We start from the raw sequence: 22,516 nt of genomic DNA, 5'->3' as shown, positions 1-22,516 counted from the left end.
TTATTATACTTCAGGGAACTTCCAGTCTAAAAATCTGCAAGGGTACAAAAAGACTCCAGGTACAATAGGGCTAAATGCACTTACCTCCAAGCAGAAGAATGAAAGGAGAGCAGTTAAGTCATGGTAGAGAAGTGAAGTGACTTGTTAAAGGTCATAGGAGTCAGTGTCAAAAGCAGGTTTAGAACTTGGAACTATATTTTAGGTGTGCTACTAACTAGGACCATGTCTCTAATAAAAAGCTCTAGCACAGGGATGGGCAAACTACGGCCTGTGGGCGACACCTGGGCCTGCGGGACCGGCCTGCCTGGCTGGCTCACCCTGGCCCCACAGCCTCAACTGGCTCCACCACTGGTGCAGTGCTCTGGCCAGCGGGGCTGTGAGCTCCTGGGGCAGCACAGCTGCAGAGCCCGGCCAGCCACTGGTGCACCAGGCAGCGGGGGGGGGGGGGGTTTGACAGAGGGCAGGGGAGTTTGGGGTGGTGGTCAGGGAGGTAGTGGTCAGTGGATGGGGGGGGAAAGGACAGGGGGTTGAATAGGGGCAGAGGTTCCAGGGGGCTGTCAGGAAGGAGGAGGGTTGGATGGGGTGGTAGTCAGGACACGCGTTCTGGGGAAAGTCAGGGGATAGGGAGAAGGGGTGGTTGGAAGGGGCATGGGTCCTGGGGGGCTGTCAGGAATGAGAGGAGGGGTTGGATAGGGCACTGGGAATCTGGGGGCAGTCAGGGGACAGGGGTGTGTGGATGGGGCAGAGGTCCTAGAGGGGGGTTGGATAGGGCAGGAGTCTAGGGGGTGGTGTGACCCTCTCCCCTAACGGATCCTCCATACAAATTTATGAAACTAGATGTGACCCTCAGGCCAAAAAGTCTGCCTGCCTCAGCTCTAGCATCTTTTTTCAAAACATGGATCCTGGTTCAAAGTCCACATCTAATTGATTACATACACCCAAATTATCCTGTCCCAGCATGAAATGTGTGAATACTGGAGTTCCTGTCCTTACTTTGGTTGTTCAAAGTCCTATAAGGGACTATAATCTACCTCGGACATCGCCTAAGCCAGAACCCTGGAGAGCTGCTTGGAGGAGGGCAAAGGTGACTCCTTCCACACCTTCTCTTAAGGACCGAAGTGAGAAGAAATGGATTTCTCAACCCTGCGAGGAGGTGGCTAGTGCAGAAGGGGGAACAGCCATGGCTGTTTCTGTAGGTTAGAGCGAAATCAGAGACGGCTGGAGGAGTCCCGCCAGCTCCGCACTGCTTGGCCGCTTTCCCTGACTCCCGCCCGCTGCCACCTCCCGCGCACCGGGACACGCCGCGCCACAGGACGGGGGTCGGCAGCGCCCCAAAGGAGCCGCCTCACGGGACGGGGGTCGGCAGCGCCCCAAAGGAGCCGCCTCACGGGACGGGGGTCGGCAGCGCCCCAAAGGAGCCGCCTCACGGGACGGGGGTCGGCAGGGCCCCAAAGGAGCCGCGCCACGGGACGGGGGTCGGCAGCGCCCCAAAGGAGCCGCGCCACGGGACGGAGGTCGGCAGCGCCCCAAAGGAGCCGCCTCACGGGACGGGGGTCGGCAGCGCCCCAAAGGAGCCGCCTCAGGGGACGGGGTCGGCAGCGCCCCAAAGGAGCCGCGCCCCGTTCTCAGTCAGCGGCCTTGGCCAGGCGCGGGCGGCGGGCACGTAGCCCGACCCGAAGCAGTTCCGTGCGGACACACCCGGACGCGCCTCAGCCCGGCTCGGCGGAGGACGGAGCAGGGCCCCGCCCCGGGCAGGTACGGCACAGCCGGTACCCGACCCACCCCCGGGGCGCGCTGTCCCCGCCCCCTTCCCAGCCTCTTCCCGCCCAACCCCCGACTCGCGAGCTGACGCAACAGAGCGCATGCGCGCTAGAGGTGAGCCCATTCGCTCATTTCACACGCGCACCGTCTTCTTGACATCTGCTACCACGTCATTTCTCCCGCGAGCCGGTAACAACACTCCTCGCTGCGCATGTGCCTCGGCGTGCTCTCCTCGCCCGCTCGTTGAACGGTGCGCGTGCGCGCTGCCTCCTGATGCCCCGCCGCTCCGTCGGGGGCGCTGTGGCGGTGGCGCGACCTCCTGTGCCGTCCGCCCGGCGCTCTTCTGACCCTAGTCCCGCCCCAGCGCGGGGTGAGAGGTCGGCAAGATGGCGGCGGCCTTGGGGGAGGAGGTGCCGGACAACGAGGATTATTACTCGCTGCTGAACGTGCGGCGTGAGGTGAGGGCGGCGGGCTGGGCCGCGCCGGGCCGGGGCGTAGCGGCACTGGTGGGGGGCGCCGGGCTGAGGAGAGGCTTGCGGAGGGGACTGTGACCCGGTGCCCGCCCGGCCCCTACCTCTCCGGGCGGGTCTCTTGCGGGCCTCGTCAGCGGGGGCGGCGGAGTTTGTGCTCCCCTCAGGGGTCTCTGTTCGCCCGTTTCCTGCGCTCCGTCCGGTGCAGGCTGTGACCTCCGGGGCCTGGAGGGAGCGCCCCGGGCTCCCCCCGCTCTCTTCCTCCCCAAGAGAGACGTCGTTTCCAAGGCGGGAAGGGACCAGCCAGCCTGAGCGCCTGGCGAGAGCAGATAACTTAGTAAAACCTCCCGTGTTGAGTTCAGCATTGTCAGTGATGGAGAATCCGCCGACCCTTGGTCAGCTGTTCCACTGGTTAACTACCCTCCCTGCTATTTCCAGTTTGAACTCGTCTAGCTTCAGTTTTCAGCCATTGCTCCCCTTGTACCTTTCTCTGCTAGACTGAAAAGCTCGTTATTAAATATTTGTTCCCCATGTAGTGATTTAGAGACTAATCAGATCACCCCTTAACTTTATCTTTATTAAGCTAAATGAATAGTTCTCAACCTTTCCAGACTACTGAACCCCTTTCAGGAGTCTGAGTTTTCTTGTGTACCCCCAGTTTAGGGTGACCAGATGTCCAGATTTTATAGCAACAGTCCTGATATTAGGGGTTTTTTTTATATTGACTTATTACCCCCACCCCATCCTGATATTTCACGCTTGTTATCTGGCCACCCTACCCCAGTTTCACTTCACTTAAAAATAACTACTTGCTTATAAAGCCAGACATAAAAGCACAAAAGTGTCACAGCACACTATTACTGAAACTTTGCTTACTTTCTTGTTTTTATCATAATAAAATCAATTGGAATATAAATCTTGTACTTTTCAGCGTATAGTATATGCAGCAATATAAACAAGTCACTGTCTGTTTGAAATTTTAATTTGTACTGAGTTCTCTAGTGCTTTTTTATGTATCCTGTTGTAAAACAACGTGAATATCTAGATAAGTTGATGTACCTACCCCTAGCAAACCTCTGCATATGCCTGGTTGGGAACCACTCAGTTAAATAGAGCTCTTTGAATCTAACACTATATGTATGTGTTCTAATCCTTTATCATTCTAGTGGCTACTCTCTGAACCTTCTCCAATTTATCAGCATCTTTCTTGAATTGTGAGCTCCAGAACTGGACACAATAGTCTAGCTATGGCTGCAACTGTTCGCAATACAGAGGTAAAATAACCTCTACACCTATTCTAGAGTCTCCTGTTTATGCAGTCATGATTGCATTAGCTCTTTTGGTCATAGAGTCACGCTGGGAGCTCTTATTCAGCTCATTGTCCACCATGACCCCAAATCTTTTTCAGAGTCACTGCTTTCCAGGATAGAGTCCCTCATTCTGTAAGTATGGCCCGCATGGATTGGCCATTACACAAAGTAAAACCATTTCCCCATACTTATCTCCCTCCCCCCTTCCCAGTTCCTCACATCTTCTTGTCCATTGCAGGAAATGGACCATTTTCATTACCACTACAAACAGTTCTTTTTCTCTCCTGCTAATAGCTCACCTTAACTGATCACTCCCCTTTATAGTGTGTATGGTAACACCCAATGTTTCGTGTTCTCTGTGTGTGTATATATATGTGTATGTATATACGTGTGTGTGTGTATGTGTATATATATATATATATATAGTGTGTGTGTGTATATCTATATCTATAGATATATATCTTCCTACTGTATTTTCCACTGCATGCATCCGATGAAGTGGGCTGTTGCCCATGAAAGCTTATGCTCAAATAAAATTGTTAGTCTCTAAGGTGCCACAAGTACTCCTGTTCTTTTTGTGGATACAGACTAACGCGGCTGCTACTCTGAAACCTACATTCTTTGTTCCCAGATGTACATATTTACATTAAACTATTAAAATGCATATTTCCTTGGGCCCGGCTTATCACTTATTGCACCCACTTTATCAAGGGATCTAGATCACTCTGAATCGATGACCTTTCTTCTTCATTATTTATCCTTCCCCCAATTTTTGTGATCTGCAAACTTTATCAGTGGTGATTTTATATTGTCTTCCAGGTCATTGAAAAAGAAGTTAGATAGTATAGGGTAAAGAACCAATCCCTGTGGGATTTCACTGGAAACAGACTCGCTCAGTGATGATTCTCTGTTTACAATTATTTTGAGATCTACCAGTTTTTAGTCCATTTAATGTGTGTCAAGTTAATTTTATACTGTTCTAGTTTTTAATTAAAATGTGCAGTACCAAGTCAAGTCAAACAGCTTACAGAATTCTGTTGCATCAACACTATTACTTTTATCAATCAAACTTGTAATTTCATCAAAAAAAGGTATCTATTTTCCATAAATCCATTGTTGATTTGTATTAATTACATTACCCTCCTTTAATTCTTTATTAATCAAGTCCTGCATCTGTTGTTCCACTGTCTTGCCTGGAATCAGTGTCAGGCTGCCAGGCCTTTAATTACCAGGTCATCCCTTTTACCATTTTTAAAAATTGGCACAACATTAGCTTTCGTTCAGTCTTCTGTAACTTCCTTAGTGCTCCAGAACTTATTGAAAAAAAAAACATTAATGGTCCAACAAGCTCCTCTGCCAAGTCTTGTAAAATTCTTGGATGCAAGTTGTCTGGACCTGCTGATTTAATAATGTTTAACCTTAGTAGCTGGTGGTTAACATTCTCTAGAGCAGTGGTCACCAACCTGTTCTTTGCGATTGATTGTTCTATTCTGGGGACTCTTTCAGCTGATTGTGATCTCCAGGTGCTGCTAAGGCAGGGTCCCTGCCTGCCACAGCTCCATGCCGCTCCCCGACGCGGCCAGCATACCTCTGTGGCCCTGGGGGTGGGGCATGGGTCTCCATATGCTGCTCCTGCCTGCAGGCACTGCCCCTGCAGTTTCCATTGGCTGGGAATGGGGAACTGTGACCAATGGGTGCTTTGGGGTTGGTGCCTGCAGAGAGCACGCAGAGCCCTGTCCGCCCACCCCCCTTCCCCTTGGAGGCCACAGGGACGTGTTGACCCCTCCAGTGGCCCGTCAGGGAAATCCACTGGTGGGCTGGGCTGGTTTGTTTACCTGCAGCGTCCGCAGGTTCGGCCAGTCGCAGCTCCCACTTGCTGCAGTTCGCCGTTCCAGGCCAATGGGGGCTGCAGGAAGCCGTGTGAGCCGAGGGATGTGCTGGCCGCCACTTACCACAGCTCCCAGTGGCCTGGAATGGTGAACCGCAGCCATTGGGAGCTGCGATCGGCCAAACCTGCAGACGCTGCAGGTAAACAAACTGTCCCGGCCTGCCAGTGGATTTCCCTGACAGGCCGCATGTCAGGGGTTGACAATCCCTGCCATACTCCCTCCTGCACCCCAACCCCCTGCCCCAGCCCTGAGCCCTCTCCTGCACCCAAACACTCTCCCAGAGCTTGTACCCCTCACACCCTCCTGCACTCCTGCCCCAGGCTCAGCCCAAAGCCCCCTCGCACACTGCTAATCCCTCGGCTCCAGCCCAGAGCCCTCACCCCCTCCCGAACCCCAATCCCGTGTCCCAGCCTGGTGAAAGTGAGTCATGGTGGGGGACAGTGAGTGATCTGGGGAGGGAAGGGGTGGAGTGAGCGGGGCTTTGAGGAAGGTGCGGGGGGCTCAGGGAACAGGCAGGGTAGATCCTGGGTTGCCCTTAAATTCAAAAAGTAACCTTGGACATAAAAAGGTTGGAGACTGCTGCTCTAGAGTAATGGAATAGGAAGAGTGTTATCACCATATGATGAGACAGCATGATTTGTTTTTTTAGTACAGAACAGAAATATTTATTGAACACTTCTGCCTTTTGTACATTATTATTGATAATTCTATCACTTCTGTCTAGTAATGGACTGATACCATTGGTGAGATTCTTTCTGTTCCTAATATATATTAAAAACACCTTCTTATTGTCCTTAACTCTGCTGGCCATATATTTCTATTTATGTCCCTTGATTTCCCTTATCAAATTTCTATATTTTCTAACTTCTGGTTTATACTTATTACTTATCAAATTCCCCTTTCTTACATTTGTTATATGTTTTTAAATTTTTTACAGCTGCTTTCAGTTCCCCTTTAAACCAGGTTGTTTTTTTAACCAGCACAGGCTTCTTCCTCAGTTGTGGGATTGTGGCTTTCTGGACATCTAGCAAATTCTTAAATGATTCCCAATTATCATTCACATTTTTCTGATTAAATTCTTCCTCTCAGTTGAATTGGCTCATAATTGTTTTCAGCTTTGTGAAATTGGCCCTATTAAAGCACCAAGGATATGTATATGTTGTGATGTGTATGTGTGTGTATATATTACTTATCTGGACTTTATTGTATTTGCACATTATAAATATGGTCAAGTTATGATCACTTGTACCTAAGTTACCACTACCTTTTAGTTGTGTGGTCAGTTCCTCTTTATCTGTTAGGAGAAGGTCTAATATAGAATTACCCCATGTTGACTGCAACACTCATTAAGTTAGGAATTTGTCATCTATAATATTTAGAAATTCCAAGGATGTTTTTGTACTGGAAGCATGAAATCTCTAGCAGATGTCTTTTGAATTGGAATCCTCATTGATCTCTCTTTTTTTTTTTCTCTCCCTACACACTGTAGATAGGTGCATAAGGAGCCAATTATCCTGTTTCCTAGTGTGATTTGGTGGTCTGTAGCAGACACCAACTAGTACCCCATCTTGTTCTCAGTGACACAGACTCCCTCTCCCTGGACTGGGCTCTTCTCTTGCTGCCTACTGTAGGGCCATGAGCACCCTGAAGCTGCTGTTTCTGGCCCCTGTCCGAGACTAGGCTAGAGGGATCCCATATCTGATTTGTGGGGAGGAGGGTAGAATCTACCTGGTCTCTGGGTTAATAAGCATTTTATTTTCCTCTGATGGAAAAACTAAACTGAACTAGATTCTGTTGCATCTATTTCTACGCTTGGCCCAATGGAAGACCAGGTCAGCTTGCCAGTGTACATCTAGTAAAGGTGTTTTTATTAATTTTAGCTCTACCTGCAAACCTTAGTAACACTGTGTGCAGTACCCACAAGACAGGGCTCCGAAAGTGCTTTATTGTAAAAAGAAAGTCATGGTCTTAGAGATATTATGACACCAAGTGCCCAAGGCACCTCTCTGAGTAACAGAATGTGTCTTAAAACTAAAGACAGCATGTGTGTACAGCATTGAAAGGTAGTATTGCATACTAAATACCAAATAAAACTAATAAAGAAACAAATGTTTTGAGTCTTGCCCAAAAGTATGCAATGTGTTATGAGCTGCATGTTGTTGATTAGAGGTCAAGTTTTTTTCTGCAACATGCATTTTTATAGGAATTGCATGAATGCACTTCATCTAATTTAATTATCCAATTTGTATGTAAACTACAAATATGTTGAATCTCAATTGTATCCTGAGCTAAGCCGCTGTTTCGGTAATAGTTCTAATAGCTTGTAAGAACTAATACTAGCTACTTCCAGCATAGTTCCAACAACAGACTAGGTTTCTTTATTTGTAAACAATGGATCAGTGAGAAGAAGCACAGCTGTAGCTGATCTTGCACGTTCTGTGTTATAGGTACGCTTCGCTTCTTCTTCTTGCTATCAATGTCATAGCTAAATTTCACTTCAAGATGTTTTGGATCTTGGAGTACCCAGAGAAGAGAATTAATGATACTTCTATGGAAACTTTAATTCAAGGAATTTAATTTTAGTAACACTAACTTATGGGGCTCATGAGGTAGAGAGATTCCTCATGTTAGAGCTGAGGGAACTGAAAAACACAAAGCCCACGTCCAGACTAACCCGCGGCATCGGCGGGTTAAAATCGATTGCTCGGGGATCGATATATCGCGTCTAGTCTGGACGCGGTGTATCGATCCCCGAGCGCGCTTACATCGATTCCGGAACTCCATCAACCCGAACGGAGTTCCAGAATCCACACGGAGAGCCGCGGACATCGATGCCGCGCCGTCCAGACTGGTGAGTACCTCGATTTTAGAAATTCGACTTCAGCTACGTTATTCCCGTAGCTGAAGTTGCGTATCTAAAATCGATTTTAATACCTAGTCTGGACATGGCCAAAGATAAATTGTCTTGCCAAAAGTTACACAACGAATCACTTTCAGAGCTGGAAATAAGACCTGGTAGTCCTGACTCCCAACGCTCTTCTACTCTAACCACTGAAATCCTGTCACATTTTTATTACAGTCATAGTTTTGTTAATAGTTTCTGGTTTTACAGTAGTTTGAAAAGATTTTTTTAAAGAAGTGAATAATTAATTAAGTTCTTAAGGACCAAGAGTTGCACGTATGAAACTTTCTTGTTTTAGTTTATTGGTTCATTTAGTAGCAAAGGTGGCCACTCTGTAATGTGCATAGAAAAGAGATTTTGTTTGCTCTGCCTGTTGATCTATTGATTAGCTGTATTGGCAAACAACAAAGTACCCAAAATAAATTTTAAATTAGTTCTAAAAAAAGCTGTACATCACAGAAATTTGTATTTAGCTTTGAAACTAAGAACTTAGTGTACAGCTCTTGGTGTGAAATCAGCAGTTCTTTTGTTGAAAGATTGCTGAAAAGTTAGAAGAAAAGAACAAACTCATGCTTGATGGCAATAGTTCAGTTACCACCTTTTGTGTGATACAGCTGAGTGAAGAGTATCTCTTCACAAATCCTAGTAATGTTTTGTCATTGAAATCTGCTGTTGGAGCAAATGCTGTTAAGGCATTAAGCATCAGTAGAAGTGCCTCCTTTCTGACACTTCATTAGCACTGTGGAAAGCTTCCTATCTCTCACTGTGTAATGTTTACTGGAAACTGCATAGTCTGTATTCAGACATAAGTTGATGGGAAGGAGAATTTCATTGTAAAAACATGACATGCCAGGCAGGAATTTTTTACTGTGGTTATTGGAAATGTTTGTTTATAGCAGTTGTTTAAATCATGCACAGCACTGCCAGCTTCTGCTGACCTGGGAGTTCAGAATCTGAAATTGGACGTGCTTTCTATATGGCTCCTCAGGCTGTATGTGCCAGGTCCACTTCTCCATAGTTTGATTGTTTTCCTAGAAGGTGAAAATAACAGTTTGTTCCTTACCAATGTTCCTCTTTCTGTTTGGCAGGCATTGGTTTGCCTTTTTCCCTCCTGTGTTTCTAATTAAGCAGAAGTCAGTGTTTTGATAAACAGATATCGACATAGCTGTATATTTCAAACTAACTTCTTTCCTAAAGTATCAGTGGTTTTTTACCCACAAAAGCTTATGCCCAGATAAATCTGTTAGTCTTTAAGGTGCCTCCGGACTCCTTGTTCTTTCCTAAAGTTACTGATAACACTATAGATTATTAAAAATGGAAAAAAAATATGTAGTGCCCACAAATACACGTTTACCCCTGTAAAACGCTGTCCCGGGGAGCCAAAAAATCTTAATACATTATAGGTGAAACCGCATTATATCGAACTTGTTTTGATCCACCGGAGTGCGCAGCCCCATTCCCCCGGAGCACTCCTTTATCGCATTATGTCCGAATTCGTGTTATATTGGGTCATGTTATATTGGGGTAGAGGTGTATATTATTTGCTTTACAAGCATTTGAAACAGGTCCATACCTGAGAAAATTAGTGTAAGGCTCTAATGAGACGAACACTTAAGGTGCTCACATGTGCATTTGTAGGATCAGCATTTTATAAACTATAAACAGACCAGAAAGGGAGGGGGAAATGAAATGCAACATAAGATTGTTTTTCCCCATCCTGATTGAAAGTTTTTAAAAATGGTTTTCCCTTCCATGCCCTGCTCATTTTGTTTAGGTGTTTTATAACACATGCCTACTCAATTTTTTTTTTGTAACCTTTTTTCTATTTATACTTTTTTCTCAAATCTAATTTACTTAGTAGCTATGCTTTTTTGGCAGACTTTGAGAGGACTCATTTTGAGTCCTAAACTACTTGAAAGTTTCTCTGTAAGACAAACCAATCAAAACTAAACAGCATTCTGAGTTAAGACTGTCACACCTTTTGTTACTCATGACATTGTGTCTAGTTATTGTAGCACATACCACAATAAAATTCTGTGTTGTTTGGGAGCTCTTTTGATGTAGGATAATTTGTTCAGTGTGCTTTAGGGAGAAATAACCTGAACATTTTCATTTAAAAAGACAATGAAATGTTGCAGCTCCTTAAAAGTCTCCCTGTTGATTTTTTGCTTTGGAGGGAGGCTGTGAGAAAGGATGATGTTAAAATGAAGTTAGCGGGGATGGCAGTTTCTGAATATTAAGAGCAATTTTTTGTACTGGTGTGCATGCATAATGAAATTGCAAATAGTCTGTTCTTTGTGTTTGGCAGCAGTTTCCAAGTCTGTAGAAGAGTGGCAGCATGCTTACAGAAATAAGTAATCTGTCATCTCTCTTACTATTTTAGTATTTTCTTTTTAAGGAAAAACAAAACAAACAGGAAAAACCACTCCATAAAAAGCGAGCTTTGTACAGTATAAGTTTGGCTCTAAGAACCCTAATTTTCTTGATGTACAAGATGAAAGGTTAATTTTTCCTTGTGCAATTTGCTCAGTTGTAATGTGTATAATTTGGCCAACCATACATTTGTTTGAATCTGGTGGGGGAAATCACTGAAAAATGGGAAGAAACAGTGGGTATTGGTCCTGTAGGACAACTGCACCTGTGTTCCCCCTCTTTGGTCTGGCAAGGAGACCCATTCTTACAACTTCCAGCTCTCCAGTTGTTGCCTCTCTAGAGTGGAAACACGCATCTCCCTTCCTCCTGACTGGGTATTTCCAGGCTGCATAGATCTCTGCCTACACTGTGAATTCCTCAGAAAAGTCAGACAGCCAAAGGAACCCTGCTTTATTTTTCTTCCTGGATACTGGAAACAGTGTAATTCCTATACAGTGGAGTTGCATCATAGGTGCATTTAACTTACGCGATTTTAACTATGCACGCTTGGCAAAACAAAACAAAAAAGAGAAAAATAACAATTTAAATACTGTACCTGTAGTGCGGGCGATTCTGCCTGCCATTCCACTCAATGAGTGTTTGACTATGCGTGATTTTTGCCTTACGTGCTGATTTCAGAATCTAACCCCCATGTAAGATTCAACTCCCCTGTAGTTAAGTTACTACCACTCTTTCTAAGCGACCACATTTATTCTGAAAGTAAAAGCTTTAGTGAGGAAACATTAAAACAATAAAAGAACCTATATGCATGCTAATAAGCTTACCAGAGGTTGACCCCTTACTCAAACAAGAGCTCTGGCTGGTGAATAGTCCTTTAAACCCCACCCAGGGGTTTTCCTCTGGTTACCAGATCATTACATCTTTTGCTCAGCATAAGTTCAACCAGGAAATCTGTGCTTTACTTCTTTATATGGGTTTTGGGTCTTTGATTTGTCCTCATGTGATAGGTCGGGTAGGCAACCTATGGCACACGTGCCGAAGGCGGTGCGCAAGCTGATTTTCAGTGGCACTCACACTGCCCGGGTCCTGGTCACCGGTCCGAGGGGCTCTGCATTTTAATTTAATTTTAAATGAAGCTTCTTAAGCATTTTAAAAACCTTACTTAATTTACATACAACAATAGTTTAGTTATATATTATAGACTTATAGAAAGAGACCTTCTAAAAACATTAAAATGTATTATCGGCACGCGGAATCTTAAATCAGAGTGAAAAAATGAAGATTCAGCACACCACTTCTGAAAGGTGGCCAACCCCTGTGATAGGTGATCAGCAGATAAAAGGTTCCCAACTTGCAAAGCTTCAAAGGCTGAATTTTTGCATAACCAGAGAAGATGCATTTGCATTCTGGGAAACCTATTTAACTAGCAGTTCATTCTTGTTTTAGCTGTTGTTTAAGAGAGTCCTTTTTAAGGTCAGCTCCTAAGATATGTAAATTTATTTCAATAAAGTTCAACTTAATTCAATATGGTTTGTCCAGTATATGGCAGGACATTGCTATATTTTTCACAGGACCTACAAAAACAAGCTTTGTGCTTGTTAACATGTTCTGCGGTGATTCATGAAGGATATTATTCCCAGAGCTGTGCAGCTGTCATTAGGGATATACAGGCAAAGATGTTTTTCAAGATGAAGTGCTCTATACCAACTTCAGAGAAAAATGTGAACACAATGGTTTCAACCAAGGCTTCCCTCAATAGCCCCATCAAATCTACAATTTAAAAATAAAGGAAAATGTCAACTGATTCATGGAAGGGGAGAAAAAGGGAGGAATCATCTTGTGTTCACTTTAATCAATTCGTGAGGCACCCAAATATTTTGGTGATCAGTGAAATATAAGGACACAGAGAGAAACAGATGAGCCAATAGGCCGAGAAAGTCCAGTACATGTTTCTGAGAAGGGCCAGTATCGAGTGCGTCAGAGAAAGATATAAGATGGTGATTTTGTGATGGTCCTTAGCTCCTGGGGAAGTTAATTCGACAGTCTCAGACAGGCGCCTGCGGAAGTGCTGTGTCCTGCACAAATGAGCTTTTACTTATTGTGTCAAAGGAGCATAGTTGTTGACCATATTTTTCACCCCACAGCCTTAAGTAGCACTGGCCCAGGCTGTGGGGTACCTTGGAGATAAGGAACAAAACCTTCAATCTGAGATGCTTGAATTTCTATGGGACGCCAGTGTAGGGAGCAGAGGACAGGTTTGGTGGGCTCATAGTAGCTTCTGTTGTTGATGAGATGCACTGCAGCATTTTGTACTAATTAAAGTTTCCTAAGTGCTGAATACTTCCTGCCCCGATATATCACATTTCTGTAGTCCTGCCGGGAAGTAACAAAGGTCACCTGCTAGAATGGAATGGAGTCTCCTAGCCAACCAGAAATGATAGCAGCATCTGTGAGTAATGCTTTCTGTGAGAAAATGTAGTGTCCGTGAGGAATCCAAGAGTTTGCCTAGACTGTGGACCAAATCGACCAATTGTGGATATGCACCTTCAACCAAAGGTTGCAAACTCTTCAAAGGGCTTTCCTCTGTCCACCATCGTCACTTGCTTTGCTCAGGTTTATTATCAGCCAGCTGTTTTTTGTCCATGTGCTGGTCTTGTCCAACCACTGGGCCATCTTGGTGGTAGTAGTGTGGTTGTATGTGGTGAAAGACAGAGTAGAGCTGTGTATCATCTGGCACTTGAGTCCGTGTTGTCTGACCCAAATTGGTGTAGCTGCAAAGCTTCCTGTAACTGAATTGAGAAACTGTTGTATGTTGTTCTGGTTCAGCTGGATGTGTGCTAGATATAGTTACAATGCTTGGGACAACTGGTACAAAAAAGATTGAATCTTACTGCAAGGGGTAGTGCATGCTTTGCAGGCTGTGTTCCCATCAGTGATTATTTGCAGTGCCTTTTTTCGTAGAGCTCTGATCAGTTCCTGACATGTCATTTTGTATGAGCACATCAGGACTAAAGGGTTAAGAATATGAAGCAGTGAGCTACATAAATATTTGGGGCCACCAAAGCCTTAAGGGCTTGATTTAGCTACATTAGAAGCTCCTCAATACACACACACTAATTTCAATAATCCTTTGTTAGAATGCAGCTTGCAGATGAAACTGGACTATAGTGTTATCCAAAGGAATGCATATTGAAAGAGAGAATATTTTTAATTAATCCTTTTTGAAAATCAGAGTGCACACATCTTGCATATAGTCAGCTTGGTGTTGGTGTGAAATGAATTTGCATTTCTATAAGGGAAACTCAGTTTAGTATGGTGTAGCACCTAATCTGAAAATGATAGATGGCCACTGAACTTCACAGTCCTGATGAGAAGACTAAATCCATTCACTAGCAATTTTCTAGTATATAAACATTTAATCTATAATAGATTTAGACCCTATGAAAGTGTAACTGGATGGTTTAGACACTACATGAATCTGTTTAATCCCTAAATAGGGGGATAATGCTCCTTAATTTTGCTCAGTTTTATTAATAAGAATGTAACTTAAAACATCGTTATTAGTGACTTATGTATCTCATTATCATTTGAAATGTTGTCAGTATTCTGTAGTAGCTTCAAAGAAGTTATCATTCATGAAATATTGAATCAATGACCTTAGCTATTCACTTATGATGAAAGGCCCAATATAACATTTTATTGATCGTGATATTTATGAAACATAAAACTGCTCATTTCTGTTAATCAATAGCACATTCAGCCATTTATCATTAATTTGATTTAAAAAGGTCACAGTGGAACTGGATATTCCACTCCTTTCTCATCTAATTTCATTTTAATAATCAAGAGAGCTCAAGGAAATAGCAGAAGGAAAAATCGCTGCTCTTTTGGTACATTTGCTTTCTTGAGGCAGGCAAGTCTAGAAGATCACCCTACTGCTGTCTGACTTGGAAATATTCATCTGAAATGGAAGAACCTGCAGAATAAATAAGTAGTTCTAACTGCTCACAAAAATGGAGTCAGTCCCATTTTACATATTATGAGCACAGTTGTCAGGTAGAGCCTGACTTTTCATTTTCTCTTGATCACTTCTGACTTGAGAAAGGGGATTAAGTTGAAGCACAAAGTGCTGTGACACCTTTGAGGTAAACAGCTATGCAAACCTCAGTCATTGAAAGGCATTAAATGTTAGTGGAATCTAGTTAAATAAATGCCTTTAAAGCGTACTATAAAAATGAATTATTTTTCTTTGTGACCCTTTATTCACATGATACTTTTTGTATCCCTTCAGCATCTGACCTCTTTGGTCCTTTGTGCTAGTAGAAAGGTGACCATAGTTACTAAAAGGGAACCCAACTAATGCCTGTGATGCTATTACAGCAATTGCACTCTGAAGCCATCCCTCTTCCCAGAAAGCAGACCTCCTGTCTCATGCTACACAGTATGAATAACCCAGTAATTCACTCCTGTTGTCAGAATTTTGGAACTGTCTGAAATTTCCTGAGTTGTATATGCCAGCCTCTGTCTCTCAGTTGCTAATTTTTTAAGTGTGTTGTTGCTAAATTAATGCCAGCTATGAATAACCTGAAAAGTCCAGAGAAATGTTAAAGTGTAAGGATTACTGCAGGAAAGAGAAACACAGAGAATAGCTACAGTTACTCTGTAGGGTTCACGGACTCTCCAGCAAGATTGCTGTGAGGAGATTTCTTGGGCCATGGCTACACTAGAGAGTTGCAGCGCTGGTGAGGGGGTTACAGCGCTGCAACTTAGGATGTGGCCACACTTGCAAAGCACGGCCAGCGCTGCAACTCCCTGGTTGCAGTGCTGGCTGTACACCCGGTCGAGCCTCGGGTGTAGGGATTCCAGCGCTGGTCAGCAAGTGTGGACGCCCACCAGCGCTTTTATTGACCTCCGGGGTATAAGGAGGTATCCCAGAATTCCTGTCCACAACAAACCGGAAGAAAGGGAGAGCTCAGAGTTCAGCCAAACTGCTTATTTAAAAAACAAACACAGCTCCTGTTTGCTGAGCAAGCAGAGGCAGGCAAGGGAATTACTTTGGAATGTTCACAGCTGTTTGCTTGAAGAGAGAAACAGCACTCTCACACGGCAGACGGGGAGGGGTTGCTTATCTGGTCTGACGGGTATTTAGAAGTACATAATTTGCATTTAGTGAATGAGAGAGGAGTGGGGGAAGGGAGTTAGAACTTTTAAAATGATTGAAGGTAGGCACTGTGTGTCTTCCAGTCCTTAGAACTTGCAAGGCAGGGAGCTGAGAACAGTGTCAACTCCAAAAATCCATTCTGTCTGTCTCCTCCACGCTCCCTGTCACATTCCACCCCACCCCCCTCTTTTGAAAAGCACGTTGCAGCCACTTGAATGCTGGGATAGCTGCCCACAATGCACCACTCCCAACAGCGCTGCAAATGCTGCAAATGTGGCCACACTGCAGCGCTGGTAGCTGTCAGTGTGGCCACACTGCAGCGCTGGCCCTACACAGCTGTACGAACACAGCTGTAACTACCAGCGCTGCAAAACTGTAAGTGTAGACATTGCAGAATGACAAAGAGGCAGGAATGTTTTGTTACTCCATTGATTCCTAAAGAGCCATCCAAAATCTGTCTCCACCAAATGTCATTGGAGTGGAGCCAGGCTTTTATCTAAACAATCCAGCTTGGATGCAGTAAAGAAGCAAATTTTTCGTCATGGATTTAATGAAATATTCTCATTTTATTTGTTCTTCAAATTGCTACCGGGGTAGTCTGTCTGTCTAGAGAGGATTATGTGCCTTTGAGCTAGAGAGCATACTGTTCTTGCTACATGGGAAAGCTACTGTCACAGTATGTAGCAGAGAGATGTGTTTGTGGAATTCTATGCTTAACTCTCCGACCTTTTGTTGCGGAATGTGGAATATCCACAGTTTTTTGTTGTTTTTTTTCTAAGTTGATTTGTGTTTGATGTTTTGGAATTAAAATACAGGAGGGGTCCGGTGTGAAATCCTGAGATTTTATAATCTTTTTTCAGAGTTGGCTTTAGTTATCCCATGCCACACAAAACTGAAATGGGAACATACTGGTTTGGTCTAATTAAAATAACATATGTACACAAAGGTACTGTATTTCGTTACTGGGTCATGCTTCTACCCCCAGGTATGCAAGTGAGTACTGTTGTGACAGCTTGAAAAACATGTCACATAAAAATTGGTGCTAATATTTTATTAACCCATGTGAAAAGCTGTATTTAAATAATAAAGCATAACTTCATTTTACTCTGTACTTAGTATAACTAAATGTGCTGGAATATGTCTGATGGGTTCCCGTTTCAGGGTTGATTTTGATGATGATGCTTAAACAACATTGTCTATGCTCCAAATGAATTTTGTTCCTTTTCACAGGCCTCTCAGGAAGAGCTGAAAGCTGCCTATCGCCGACTATGTATGTTGTACCATCCAGACAAGCACAGAGACCCAGAGCTCAAAACACAAGCTGAGCAACTGTTTAACCTTGTTCACCAGGCTTATGAAGGTCAGTGGAACGCTTAGATTTGCAAAAAATGTTTTCATAGTAGATGCTGGATTTTCTGATGTTTGAATTGTGTAGTCTGGAGAAAAAGAGAGATTTCTCTGTGCTTTTTAAAGATGATGGTTAATTTTGCACTTTTCACTTGGTGCTTTGGAAAATCAATGCTTTATTCTTTAAACTAGTGTGTACCCAGTGAATGGAAAATGAGCGCATTAGAAGAGTTGCATTTTGAATTGGGATCCAGTTAAGATCTTATTTTTTATAATCTCTTATTACAATTTATTTTTAATGGGTGTTTAGCTGTCTAGATGGTCAGCTATGGCTAAAACACACATTTTTATCACCACCTTATTCTATGCATTACCTCACGTTGGCCAGACCTCCTAAAAGTGAATTGTATGAAAAATCTTTGTGAAAAGTTTGTATGAAAGTCACTTGTATGAAAAGTATGCAGTAAATGGTGTTTGTACATCATACTGCAGATTATCACACCACAGAATAATAACTTTGCAGTGTGTTCAGCGAATGAGGTAAGGAGCCTTACAATAAGATGTGGAGTCCTTGCCTCATTCACTGTGCAGCTCCACTAAATTTTTCACTGTGCAGTTAAGTTAGCTGTGCAGGATGCTTAGTGTGACCCTTTCTTAGCTCTGTCCTGTATGAATTTATTGAGAAAATTCCATGCAAAATGTGCTGTGCATATGTGTGTTTGCACATGTCCTAACTTGGTCAAAACAAAATAAATTTTCTCTCTAGAAGAGGCACTTTTAATCAGAAAAGTGCTGTTTCCAGGTCAAATGTCAACTTTCAGCCCCTGGCCATCAGAGCTGTTTTTAAACTAACTAACTAAATAAATAAGTTGCAAGAATGTTTGTTTGTTTTTATATATTTATAATGTAGTAGGTCTAAATTTTTCAATCTCTAGTTTTATTTAAACTTTTCAAAAAATTCACCTTGAACAGAGACCAATGTTCGAAAACTTCAAATTGAAAGGCAAATTTAGCTTGTTTCTTTGTCATAGAGTCATAGACTTTAAGGTCAGAAGGGACCAATATGATCTTCTAGTCTGACCTGCACAATGCAGGCTGCAGAATCTCACCCACCCACTCCCGTAACAAACCCCTAACTTATGTCTGAGCCATTGAAGTCCTCAAATCATAGTTTAAAGACTTCAGGGTGCAGAGAATCCTCTTGCAAGTGACCCGTGCCCCACACTGCAGAGGAAAGCGAAAACCCCCCAGAGCCTCTGTCATCTGTCCTGGAGGGAAATTCCTTCCGGATCCCAAATATGGTGATCAGCTGAACCCCGAGCATGTGGGCAAAACTCACTAGCCAGATACCCAGGAAAGAATTCTCTGTAGTAACTCACATCCCACCCCATCTAACATCCCATCACAGGCCTGAAGGGTCCTGAGTTTCCTTTCCGTTTCTGTGCATTCCCAGCATGGGTAGAGAAACACGCGCTAGGTCTACTCATGCTCACATGCTAAACATAGTAGTGTGGCCATGGTAGCATGAGCAGCAGCTTGGGCTAGCCACCGGAGTATGTTCCCAGGGTGTCAGGTGACTAGCTCAAGTCACCACCTGTGCTGCCACTGCTATGTTTACAGCACTAGCTCAAGCAGTAGGATGCCTTTGTCTACCTGCACTGGGAAGCACAGTCCCAACTGCAGTGTAGATGTACCCTTGAGGTCTTCAATCCCCCCCCCCCTTTTTTTTTTTAGTGAGAATTTCCACACGTTCGAAGGCCTAATTAAGGACGACATAGCAAGAGTACTTTGCACTTAACACCCCCCACCCCACCCCCAAGATCTCCAAGCACTGTACAAAGAATGAAGTTAACTCTGTTAGGTAAATACTGTTGGTATTCCATGCTGTCAGTGGTGTAACTGAGTGTGCTGGGGTGCCTACCCCACACAAGGCCTGAAGGGATAAAGGTGGCTAGGTGCGCCAATTTACTGCCTATGCCACACCTAGAGGATGAGCTAGGGCCTAATTACAAGGAGTAATTAAAGAAGCAGCTCAACTGGATGGGAACATAGTACAAAGCCCAGTAGCTGAAAGTAGAAGGGGCTGCAGAGAGAGAGGCTGCAGTCACTGTTAGGATGATACATGGCCAGGTAGGAATAGCACACAGATAGGGCAGTAAGGGTAGGACTGTGCAGATCTCGACTGCTTGTCATAAGGTCACTAGGCTGGGACCCAGTATAGAGGGGCCTGAGTTCTCCTACCAGTCACAGGGAAAATATCACAGTTAAAGAGCAGTGAAAGGAAAGACTGTTATTCTCTTAAATAAAGACTGTTCATATCACAAATAAAAGCTAATTTTGTATCGCGATTCACTGTTTTTCCTAAAAATGAGATTTTAGTGGCCAGTGAAACAGAATGTTCTGGGTGATGAATCTGCGTAGCTGAGACAATTTAGTCTTACCAGATTCAGATCTGCAGTGAGGGGCAGATACACTGAATCCATTTCTGCAAAAGATTTGATTGAAACTATTTCCCTCAGATTGTATTCTGTTATCTGGACTTGGCTCATACAGTCTTGTAGTTGTCTGAATTATTAATAGAGTTAGCTTACAACATTTTGGAGATTTGGGGAGAAGTAACTGAAATGTAAGTGAATTAGGAGCCAGTAGGATTGTTCTGTGGTAAAGCTGCTGCAGCAGCAAACTTGACGCTCAGTGATTTAGCCTAGAGGGAAGTTAAAGCAAAATGGCAAATAAATGATTCCTTATTAAATCCCAGAGAATTAGCTGAAGAAATTTTGGTTCCTCTGTTTTCTGAATGGTCAGCGTTTCTTTCTCCCTATTAGACTTGAATGTGAGTGGAATCATTTACATCATCTTTTACTTTTTAATCAGGCATGAGAATATATGGAAACTCTCACTTAAAAAAAGCACTGAAGACCCTGAGTGGCTGATGATGGGGAATGGAAAAAAAAAAGTTGCATTTTAAATCTTGTTCTGGAAATTCAGAGCGCGCTGACATTCTGCTGTAAATAGCTCAGTTTTTTCTCTTTGAATTTCCTGGCTTTGTTTGTTATGTGTTGCAACTTTAAACATAAACTGTTGCTTATTCAGCTTCAAATGGCTTTACAGACAAGGTTGGGGATTACAAAAATTAAAACCCACGAGCAACAACATGTGTTAGTCTTTCAGGGGGAATTATGAAAAATGCTATCTGTAACCATGCCTCCGTGGGTCACAACTGAGAATACCAAATTCAAGACAAACTGCTGAGAAATGAGGCAGACGCACGCCAAGACTGGAAGTTGTTCTCCCATGAAATATATCAAACCAGCAGCAAAAGTAAACTTCTGTCTGACCATACTAGCTAACAAGAAGTCAGAAAAGCAGTGTCCTTAGGTATTCCAGTTCTTGTATCACCCCCAAAACCACTAAACTTAATGATGAGCAGTTATTTAAAACCAATTTCATCAAACCAGAAGGTTCTTCTGATCCCAAAGGACCAGCCACGTACCCAGGTCAATATATAACTCAGATTTTACCCAAAAGTCACGCTGTTTCCAATCCTTTAGTATCTAAAATATAAAGGTTTATTCATAAAAAGAAAGAAAAGTGAGAGTTAAAATTGGTTAAAGGAATCAAATACATACAATAATTGTAAAGTTCTTGGTTCAGGTTTGTAGCAGTGATGGAATAAACTGCTGACTTAAGTCAAGTCTCTGGTTGCTTCCAAATCCATTGAAAGGTTCTCAGTCCTTTGGTGAAAATGATCCCATTAGTATAAGTCCATAGTCCAGAGGTTGGAATAGAAAAGAGGCAAACTGGAGGAGTTTCCAGCACCTTTTATAGCTTCTGCCATGTGGAGGGAAATCCATTGTTTCAAACAAAGCCCTCAGCACAGCTAGTGGAAAATTACAGGTAAAAGATGGAGTTTGGAGTCACGTGAGTGAGTAACATGTCCGTGCATGACTCACTTAGTCATGGCAGGAAATTCCATTAAGAGTAGATAGGCATCTTCCATTGAGTTAAGTGTTCATTATTGGGCAACTTAATTGGAATAGTCCCTTCAAAGTGTGCCGGCTAAATACTTTGTGGACCTTACCCCAGGAGCAAACATTTGAAATTCAGGTCTAGAGACAATACTAATAACTTCAAATATAAAAATGATACATGCATACAAATAGCATAATCATATTCAGCAAATCATAACCTTCCACAGATACCTTATTTGACATAATTTGTACAAGATTTGTTGCAGTTATATAACACTGGTAGCAACAATGATCTATCTGCATAGTCATATTTTAATCAGATAATGTCACAGTATCTACCTAGGAGAGGTGACTAGCTCACTAACCTCTCCATAGTTAAGACTGAAGCTAATTTTCCATTATAAACCTGATTTTAAAAAAAACAACAAAACACTAATACCTCCCCTTAGCTTCACCAGATCCAAAACAATTCAACTGAAATCTTAGCCAAAGGTCGAACTATTCTGGGAAGCTTGGCATAAAGTACAGAAGGCTTTTGGAATAGATAAATTTGTGGCAGGATAGTTCACAGATTAATTTTCTGAAGATTTTCCTATCTTTTTTGTTCATATTTTGTTCATATTACTAAAATGGGTTGACTGATTCTCTTGCTGGTTTGGAGTTTTGCAGACGTTTGAAATTATATATGCCCTTTTTCACTTACATGATAAGTGATATTCATCTGGTTAAATGGCATTTGGCAAGATGTTCATGGCCCAGTACAAATGTTAACACTTCTTTGTGGCCCAGATAGGCATGGCTGTCATGGGTGGAGTAGCAGGCAGAGAACCACATGGAACAGGGTCGATCTGGTATAGTGAGTGGAAGGAAGGAAGCCAAATGCTATGATGGCATGCCCCCTAAAAATGAATGCGAGTTTAAAGAAATTCCAGGCAAAATAGTGATTTTTTTTCCGCTAAGTAAAGGTCCAATGAATCAATCAATCCCCCCAAAAAACATTTCAGGGAATGTTACGGTTTTCTGAAAAAACAAGGCCTTTTAAGCTGGAAATTCGATCGACATAAAGGCTTTGTACAGTGTGTATCACTGTAATTCTCTGTTTAAAAAAAAGAATCCAAAATACTCAGAAGTATGCAAATGCATCAAGATGTATTTTGTAAAAGTAATGAGGTCTTAATAATAAGGGACCTTACTACAGCCTTGCCTTTGCTATTAAATCTTTGCTGAGAAGTTGAGGAAAGCCACCTGGTTTTCTTTTCATGATATTGGGTGTGTAGATAGGACAAATAGGAATTAGCTTAAGATAGGAGTTCTCAAACTTCATTGCACCGC

The 22,516-nt window shown here is 43.1% G+C and overlaps 1 protein-coding gene across 2 annotated transcripts in view; it reads left to right on the top strand.

The window, feature by feature from the left end:
• The first annotated feature begins 2,112 nt into the window (after positions 1 to 2,112).
• Positions 2,113 to 22,516, top strand: part of DNAJC11 (DnaJ heat shock protein family (Hsp40) member C11) — a 77,349-nt gene continuing 56,945 nt past the window's right edge. The window contains exons 1-2 of one of the 2 annotated variants that reach the window (XM_030537323.1): positions 2,113 to 2,219; positions 17,097 to 17,226. In XM_030537323.1, the coding sequence (XP_030393183.1) occupies positions 2,148 to 2,219; positions 17,097 to 17,226 (202 nt within the window). In that variant the 5' untranslated portion in view covers positions 2,113 to 2,147. Of the gene's footprint in view, positions 2,220 to 3,418; positions 3,506 to 17,096; positions 17,227 to 22,516 lie in introns of those variants that run through there. The other variant, XM_030537324.1, reaches the window with a different exon arrangement.

The sequence above is a fragment of the Gopherus evgoodei genome, chromosome 18 (assembly GCF_007399415.2).
Source record: "Gopherus evgoodei ecotype Sinaloan lineage chromosome 18, rGopEvg1_v1.p, whole genome shotgun sequence".
Taxonomy (NCBI): domain Eukaryota; kingdom Metazoa; phylum Chordata; order Testudines; family Testudinidae; genus Gopherus; species Gopherus evgoodei.
The sequence above is the reverse complement of the archived record's forward strand: the minus strand, read 5'-3'. Positions and strand labels throughout refer to the sequence as shown.